At 38.6% G+C, this 9,531-nt stretch overlaps 1 protein-coding gene across 1 annotated transcript in view; it reads right to left on the minus strand.

Moving 5' to 3' along the window:
* The window catches only part of ebf2 (EBF transcription factor 2), a 49,821-nt gene extending 41,595 nt beyond the window's left edge, over positions 1-8,226 (minus strand). The window contains exons 1-2 of the mRNA XM_066714326.1: positions 7,535-8,226; positions 844-1,000 (exon numbers count right to left, since the gene is read on the minus strand). Of these exons, the coding sequence (XP_066570423.1) occupies positions 844-1,000; positions 7,535-7,668 (291 nt within the window). The 5' untranslated portion in view covers positions 7,669-8,226. The remainder of the gene's footprint in view (positions 1-843; positions 1,001-7,534) is intronic.
* Positions 8,227-9,531: the final 1,305 nt, after the last annotated feature.

A 9,531-nucleotide genomic window follows, 5' to 3' on the forward strand; every position in this document is an offset into this window, starting at 1 on the left:
CTGAGCTCTGAAAGAGTGCAAGTAGCAGTTGACCTTGACAGTAAAAATACTTACCCCATCCCTCTCCCCACACTCACTCCAATCCCCCCACCCCCACCCCCCCTTCCCAACAATCTCATTCTTTGTAACTGGCCTCCTAGGAGCACACGAGCCACAGCGCCCAAATAGCTTAATTCAAGGCCAGCGAGAACACCGCATGCCTGGCTCTGGATTTCCTCTGGGGGCAGAGATGCAATATAAATTCATACCGGAGGGCTACCCCCAAACAGATGCCAGGCAACCGAGCAGAAAATGAACACTTTACAATCCTCCACATTGTGGCTGGCCCTGTGTGTGCGGCTTTGACACGGCCTGTTGTTAAGAGAGCGGTGCGATGGAGTCCGGCTAGTGAATGTTTTCTGTGTGCCGCGGCACACCACAACCATGTCCCAGCCATGCCTTGTTGTGAACGATGACCCCTGTCCCTGGGAGGGGGGTCCAGGTACTCTCTTCCAAACTTGGGAATCTGCGTATCACCATCAGTGTTTGTTTTGTTTTGTCTCCGAGGTAATCATAGGCAACTCTAAGCCCACAGGACCTTCCCGCTCTCCCCGCTAGGCCACACTTCCGCATTTCTCAATTCCACCCTCGATAGTCTACCCTCTTGCATCTTTAATGTCTTAAAAATAAAGACAACTCACAAACTCCCTCAGCTCTGACTATAAACCCACACTGCCTCTCTCTCAGCTCCTCAGGCCTAACCATTCAACCAAGACTGTGTCCCGGTCGCTCCCCCACCAGCCAGGCCAGACCCCTAAAGAACTTATAGAGCTCTGTCCCTAATCATAATTGTGAAGAAGGTACCTTGTCATGCTCCACAAAGTCCACGAACGCCGTCCTCTCCACCTCCACAGGCTGTCCCTGTCGGTCGTACAGCGCCAGCACGAAGTGGAAGAAGTTGGACTTGCGCAAGTTGGAGGGCGGCTGCTTCTCGAAGTGGGCCCGGGACAGGGCCACCCCACTGTGGAACAATGACACTGTCAAAACACCGGCCACACGGGGACACAGGGGAGACAGCACACACTCACAGACTTGTGCAACATAGTAAGAGTCCAGTCCAGACTCTTAGTTTGGTATTTTTCCACACTAATAAAACAAGTTTCTTTGTAATCTGCATCTCACACATAAATTTAACTTCTGTTCATTTGTTTGGAGATTTTGATTCATGTTATAAATAAGGGTGTTGTTTTCTTTTGCTTTTAATATATTTAATACAACCAATTAGTACTTTGTTCTGGATATAGAAAAAAACAGGAAATTCAGTCTGTTTTTGAAGTAAAAACAACACTAATCTAACTTATGTGCTAGGAAAGTGATTGTGCCTTTCGGATTTGAACAATGTTTATATAAGAAAGTGAAAACAATGTTTTGTCAACTCGGCGCAATAAAAACGTCTCTGATTTTTATCTCCAATATTATGACTTCCTCTAGTAGAATATTTTCAACTGTTTGAGCAGGAAGTGATATATATTCGCAGTTGGCATGTAACAACGCGGATGAGCCTTTGGAACACAGTTTTGCTCATTTCCGCACCTAAAAAAAGCAAATACCTAAAAATTCCTTGTCTTCAATTGACCTGCCATCTGGAAATCAGCTACTTCCACGGCTTCTGGCCTGTTTATTTACTTGACACTTCAAGCAACATTTTGTCATTTCTGGACCCAAACTGCCACTTGACGCTCAGTTGTAGTAAATTAGAAGCACTTAACTAAATCGGTCTCATTCAGGATGTTATTGTGAAGGGAGGCAATACACACTAATGAAACCACGATTATGCTAGAGCTGTACATCCATGAAACTTTTGAGCTTCCACTCACTACCCAACAGTTGGAGGAGAGAGGAAGGCTTCAGAAGAACAGACCATGTCATTTATATATAAACTGCATTTGTTATATACCTTTGCATTTATGCTGGGTTAATAAATTAAGAAATGTGTTTGTTTGTGCCCCCCCAAGAACAAGCCCTCTGAAATTAATCCTTAATATTATTCTGAATTCTCTCATTAAGGATATATTAATTACATTCCAATTCAATAACTATTTTGTTATTTAAAGTGAGCTGTTAATACAGTCTTGTAATGCAGTGATAATTGTAAATTGTGCATTAGATCTAATTAGTGACAAGCATAATGCAATTCACTTCACAAACTATATGAAGGATTTTCTCTCAAGGTGAATACAGTGAACCAACGGTCCGTTTTAATCAATGCTGATACAATCCCCGGCTCATCTGGTCTTTATGCAAAAGTCCGATATATTATTATTATTATTATTAAAATAATTAATTCTAAATATTGTTCATTAATGATAAATAATGAAAAAATACCCTTTGCAATTAAATAATTAAATAAATAATAATGCAATACAAAATACAAAACCCTAAAGTCTTAATATTGTATGGATTTGAACAAGTTATCTACTCTCTCTGAAATTATAATTACACATTATTTTCAAATACCTGGTCCACCATTACGGATATAGTACTGGCATACTGTTAGGATTTTTTTTACAGTGATGAGGAGGATTTAAAGAGAGTTTACAGCATATAAAAATATGCATTTAAATCCCGAACAAAATATAGGGGTACACTAACATGAACTTGTGCTAAAAAGAAAAAAGAAAATGCAATGCGAAGCGAGTGACTGAAAGGCGTGTGTTAATTCATTTCTTTTGTTAACATTACAAAAGGTGAAAATTAGTATTAAATTCAATACAGCTGAAGACAGAGCAGAATGAATATAGACAGAAATGGAGTATCTAAAGACATTTAATCCACGAGTGGGTTTTAACACGGGAGACTTTTCCGACTTCAGGCGAACAACATGCTGCAGACAAATAGGCAATTAATTAAAGTGAGTTTATAATTGGTGGACTAATGAGACTGTATAATCCCGTTAACTTTGAGATTTTTGTCGGTGGACACACATGTGCTTTACTCTGTCCTGTACACGGGTTTAATTGCACTACCCGTTAATGGGGCACAAACTGAACATTAATTGCCGCACCGAAAACTTACAGCCGAGTCAGTCCCTTTCTCTCGTACACGAACAGGCTATGGAACATGATTCCCCAAAACATTTTCAGTAGCTATTCCTTTCGTTAAACATGAGATCATTTTGTGAGATTATGTGTTTGTTTTAATTTATTGACGAGTTTTTGTTTCTTAGATTTCATTTAAATAAATAAATAAATAAATACGTACATACATCAGACTACTGATCTTTCAGATTTAGTATGTAATTTGCACTAATGTTTTTTTTTTCGATTTCGTAAAATTAAAGTAGACGTTGGAATAGCGCATAAAGTAAAGTCAGGGTGTTTTTGGCGGCCCAAGTATAACGTCGGCAATTTGTCATTATGCCGTCCAAGATCGGTGCTCTGCTGAGTTTAAGTTACACAATGTATTTTAAATTGGGAGAGCCTGAATTCATCATGTGTTTCTTGGACACTCTAAAAGCAAATGGGTAAACTTTAACACATTCTGTTTGTTCAAAGACAACACAGTTGTGTTACAATTCACCAAGGCACAACACAATAATGTGTATTTTTAACACAATACTGTGTTTTCCCCCACACAGACTTGTGTTAAAAATACACATTATTGTGTTGTGTTTTGGTGAATTTTAACACCAAATTGTATTGTCCTTGAACAAACAGAATGTGTTAAAGTTAAAGAGAAAGGCTGGAGACGTTTGCATTTCCAAATTAATCCAAATTAAGTTGCAGGCGCTGTATGAACCCCTTTGATTTCTCTTTATAACACTGTTGGGCTGATACATGTTTTTCAACTTCTATGCGCCCACTGATAATTGTCGCAATATAGCAGACTCCTCTTAACAATAAAAAGGGTTGTTTGCTTTGTTTTGTTTTTCTTTGAACCAAAACCAATGGGATGAGCAATAGCATATAACCCCAGGCACCGCAGGTCATAATCAATGTGTTACAAATATTATTTTTGGTGTTTTGCATGTATAGACGTATTTGTTTGTTTGTTTGGTTATGGTTGTGCGATTTGGGTAAAACATACTTTAAATACATGTATTACTTCTGAGATGCTAATACAGTTAATTACCGCGAGGCAACGAAATAATAAAAACAAAACTTCTTAAGAAAGAATGATCATTTTATACAGGTTATTAAAATAAAATGTAACAATATTAATGGATGGATAAATGAATGAACGAGAGTGACTGAACATTTTTGGACAGTAACTTGCACACTGGAGGACTCGCAGTTAAAAACACATTTGAAAGACCGTTGCTAACAGATACATTATACCGATTTCTCTTTTATTTTTTTAATTTGGAATTACTGTTTATTTGGAGTTTGCGACTTTAATCACATACTAAAACTGCAATGCCCAACAAATTCAACGCATACGTAATAAAGTCATGAATAGGCTAAGAAAAAGTTGGGCAATTGCTTTTATCAGGAATACCAATACGAAATCTAGACTTTTGTTGTTGTTGTCGTATCAAGCAACGCGACCGATTATTTAACCTATATATAATAAGAGAGGCAGATGAAGGGGCCACCCCAGTGTCCCTGGGGCCACCTAGGGCCGGTTCACCGTGAACTACAACACCCGTCAAAGCAATAATTTTGCAAATTAACAGCCAATATCAATCACATCACAGGAGTCACGTTGAATTAGGTCGTGAAATCCGTGCTTTTAGGTGAAATATAGGAGTCTGACATGTTGAATATTCATTTGGCTGATATTTAGCTAATGTATCAAGGTTTTCCTTCTATAAAATTAACTGCAGGCTCTGCATGTCCTCCAGATTAAACCACTGAACGCCAAGGTGGGCACTTATTTCTTGTGTTTATGAGATTAAAATTAAGCATTGGGGCTGACATGGAAATAAATGTAGGTAACCATTTATTTTTTGTAACTACAATATCAATATGAAATAAGTTATCTTGAAACGACACTGGTACATGTTTAGACTCAGTATTTTTTTTACAAACATAGTTGCAAACATTTAAAATGAAACAATCCTGAAAATACCTGGTCAAATATTTTCATTTCGAAAATGAGAACAAAAATTAACAAACCAAAAACAAAACGTAGGACTATTTAACCGAATACGTAAAATACAAAACCATTCCATATTTACAGTTGAAAGATGTTTAATTTAATATTCTACGTGATATTTCTATTGCCATATTTTTTTATTTCATTTTAATCCAAAAACTCTTTAAACACATCTATCTCAAAACATGTGAACAGTTTGACACAAATACCTGATCTCAATAAATAACATGTCTGCTTGTTGAAACAAACGTCAGCACTTAAAAACACGAAACAGAAGGGCCTTGGGTGAAATAAATAAATATACATATATTATGCATTGTGCCTGTTTGTTTTTAAATTAAATGGGCAGAACGAATGAGACAGCCTACTTCTCAGCCTTTCTAATTGAACACGTCGTCTTTTTGCTCATACTTTTGATTTTGATGGGTGCGTTAAAATTCCACATTAAACATTTCCTTTTTCGTTGTTATTCATGTCAGCAGCAATGTTCAGGTACAATGCATAGTGCTCTGCTACTGCTGAAATAGTATTTCAGTAACTGATCTGGAAGAACAGGTCAAAGATGATTCTAGGTTATTATGGGATACAATGGCTGTGATTTACACAACAAATTCACAGCATAGGTCTGTGCCAACAGTTTGACATACCTGTGGATCGCCAATTATGAATTCGGATATTCAAATGTTTTATTTATTTATTTATTTTCTATGACTTACGAAAATATAACAAATATAAAAACTTAAAGCTGCTTTCCAACTTCGATTTAGATATATGAATATTTACCTATTTATATATAAAATTAGGTTAGATATGTGTATGTTTTGTGTGTTTAATGGGGAACGTAAACGAATTAAAATAATTTTGAAAGTTAAATTCAGAAACCTGTTTAGACACATATTGAATCAAGGCTTCTCTTTTTTTAAGTAATCCCAGAGTTCCCAATCTCTTTACAGTCTGGCGGACATTTACATTGTTCGCGTTAAAGAAACATCTCTACACAATTACAATTGCATCAGTACGCATACTGATCTACTTGAAGACTTCGTGTATAGTTTGGCGCTGCTGGCATTATTAAAGGTTACTACTGATGGTTGATGTCGTTTCTCTGGTGGGGTGAACCAGATGTTTCACGTCAATGCCCCCTTGCTGGTGTGATGCAGTGATTTAGTACAGCTACTAAAACACCAAACTGGGTGGGGGAAACAAAAGTTTGAATTAGACAGCCACTGTGACACGTCCTATTTAACATCGACATCAATTACAACACCAAGAAAACGTGCTCTGGAGGAAAAAAAAAAGAAATCTCTCCCGCTGTTGCGCTGAAGATGCCATTATCGCAGCCCCGGTGCGTGTGCGCGGTGACAGCGACTCGCATTTAAACAACGGGCCGCTGCGTCTCCGCGTCTCGCCCCGAGTGTGAAGCTCAGCGCGGGCAGCTCTGACCTGTTGCTGGCGGTGGCTTTTCGGTGCTGCGTGTCGACTTTCTAGCACATCTATGAGCAGATGCCAAGGGGGGGGGTGTGGGGGGGTCGGTGACCAGATTTAAAACCGGCTCGTGCGGTCCGTCAGCTGCACGTGCGCCTCGGACCCGGAGACTGAAGCGCCGCGCGTGAAGTGTGGTTTAAACATAGTGCGATCATGTTTGTAAATCTGTTATAAATGATTATTATGTATTGGTTATTACGCACGTATATGAACTATAGTATGACATGCATGAATGTCAGAACATGGCCGGGATTAAAACTATGACCCACCTGCTAATAGAAACAAACCCCTACTCGTTTGTTTTTCTGATGTTTTTAAAGATGCTTTTTTCTTCCACACATACATGTGGCTGCTATGATGTACAGGCTTGTAGTTCACGATTAGCGGGTGGGTCAATGTTTTGATTTAATCTTTGAGTTTCCTTATATTGTATAAAAGCACATCTCTTCCTCCTTCATTACAGCGCGACAGCGAAGTACACATCCACCCACAAAAACATGCATGGACAGCCACACACACACACACACACACACACACACACACACACACACACAGAGGTGACAGTTATAGCTAAAGCTAAAGTAAATCAAAACATTGTGGGGGGAAAGATACAAAATTGACAGATTTAATTGTAATCCGAGAAAGAAAGAAAATACTTTGCAAGTAATGATGATGCATAACAGGATATTCTTTCCATAAGTGAACTCCGATGTCTATTCAAAAGCATCCATCCGATGCTATAGGCTATATATACAGATAATAAATAGTAAGTATATAATATCTTTATTGGTTATTCTCTGTGGACATCCTTCATTTGCATTTATTATAGATGATTTTCCAAAATCTGCTGAATGCGCTGTGCGTGCATAAACTAATCAATACGAATAAAATAAAACAAACTCGCTAAAAATACTGTACATCCCCCGCATCAAAAGCACTTGACAAATAGTCACGGGTCGGGAATATACGTTACCTTTGCGCCGCTACGTTTGCATCCACAACCCCGACGTTACGAACCCAAGACCGGACCGAATCCATCTCAACCCCGAGCTGTTTGTCTTTAATACCGGATACTCCTCTGCTTAAGTGATCTTGAATCCCAAACATTTAAAAAAACAACAGACCGAGTTTGTTTGTATTATGTATGTAAAAGTATGCCAAAAACCCCGAATCGTGGACAATTCTGATATATTTGAAAAACAAAAATTCCAAACGCAGCAGTCTTGTTTGTGGAAGGCAAAAAATGTATATCAAACTTCTGGAGCTGTCAAAAATCTATAATTTTCGGTCTTCAAAAGTTTCCTTGATGTGGAGGGGTAAGCAAAGGATTTATTTCCCTTTGGGGTGCAATCATTGTTCAAAAGAAAAGCAGGAATGCGCCCAGTATCGCTCCACTGTTAACAAGGATCACCTGTTCGGTTGTGGACATATATACACTCATGCACAGAACACACACACGCACGCCTGGACATGGACACACTCTCTCTCTCTCACACACACACACACACACACACACACACACACACACTCTCTCTCTCTCTCTCTCTCTCTCTCTCTCTGTCATACACACTCAAGCGCAAACGAGCGATCATAAAGGAGAGTGATAGGCTTTCTAATCCAGATCAAATGCACTGATATGAGGAAAGCGTGGTGTGGACGCATGGATCAAACCCTCGCAATGATGCTCCAACATCTCTAGGCATGAATGAGTTACCTTGGCCGGAAAAGGGGGCGGGGCCAGTGTCCATATGAGGCGAATATCAATTTGCATCTCGGCTGCGATTGGAGGGACCGCGACCTTGGTGGAATTATGCCGGTTCGGTGTCTCCAGCTGTAGCCAATCGGTAGTGAGTTAATTTGCATAGAGATGCGTAAACTTTCTTCGGGTACCAGAGTGCGCACATCTACATCCTCCGCGCGTTACTCTGCACAATTGTTCAATTGGTTAAAAGTGCCTGTCAAAATTGTGTTTAGCTTCAGAAATGTATAAACTGATATAGTTATTCATTTCACAACTTTTTAAAACAAACAAAACATTTGTGAGAAACTAATTCAACGAAAACGTTATTTTAAAAAGACAACATATGATAATACAATATGGGTGAAAATAGATGAAATAATACATCGTAATATTGCAGTATGAGGGATACCAAAAAAAAGATAAACGTTTTACTTATTTATGTTAGTGTTTCGTTATAAGAATGTCAAAGCATTATTTCAAATGCTTACAAAAAGCTAAATGCGTAAACACACCATCTGACAACCTGTGAACAGAGGACCGGTAAATTATTTAAGGACATCACGGAAAGTCAGGATAAAAGCACCTTCGGAGTGTTTCTAAAGTTCTTAGTGTCATGCTTTTCTAAATGTTCAAAATCATTAACAGTTGCCCTAAGAAAGTGAAAACATAGCCAAACTGTAATTGTTTTAATAGTAATGATCACAGAAATGATATTATTTCTGTGCTTCAATGCGATTTTAGTTCATTGAATCAAAGCGAGTTTATCTGTTTCCATCTATTTGCCGTTCAGAGTTACACTTATTAAAAAATATTGACAGAGATCTCGCTGCATAATAAGAGATTGACTCGTTTTGCACCCTGGCGACTGTTAAGTTGACCATGAAACTGTAGAGTTTGATTTTGTAATCATTGTTCAGACATTACTAACCCTTCTCTCGGATCTTCTTGTGTATTCATTACACTCGCCCTTCACCCGGGCACGGTGCTTTTAGGAGAACAAATCAATTCCACCGGGGTGCCAGCGAGGGGGGTGTAGGCGTGCGACATTTATATTTATGCCAACTGTAAAATGGCAATTAACGAAAAGAAAAAAATCCTGAAGACACAGACAACTGGCAGCCTACACAATTATTGAACACGAGCACTTGAAATAATATAGCCTATATATATATATATATATAGTCTATATCGATCGCCCGTTAAGTCTCAGACAGTTGGCTATTCATCGC

The sequence above is a fragment of the Amia ocellicauda genome, chromosome 9 (genome assembly GCF_036373705.1).
Source record: "Amia ocellicauda isolate fAmiCal2 chromosome 9, fAmiCal2.hap1, whole genome shotgun sequence".
NCBI lineage: Eukaryota > Metazoa > Chordata > Actinopteri > Amiiformes > Amiidae > Amia > Amia ocellicauda.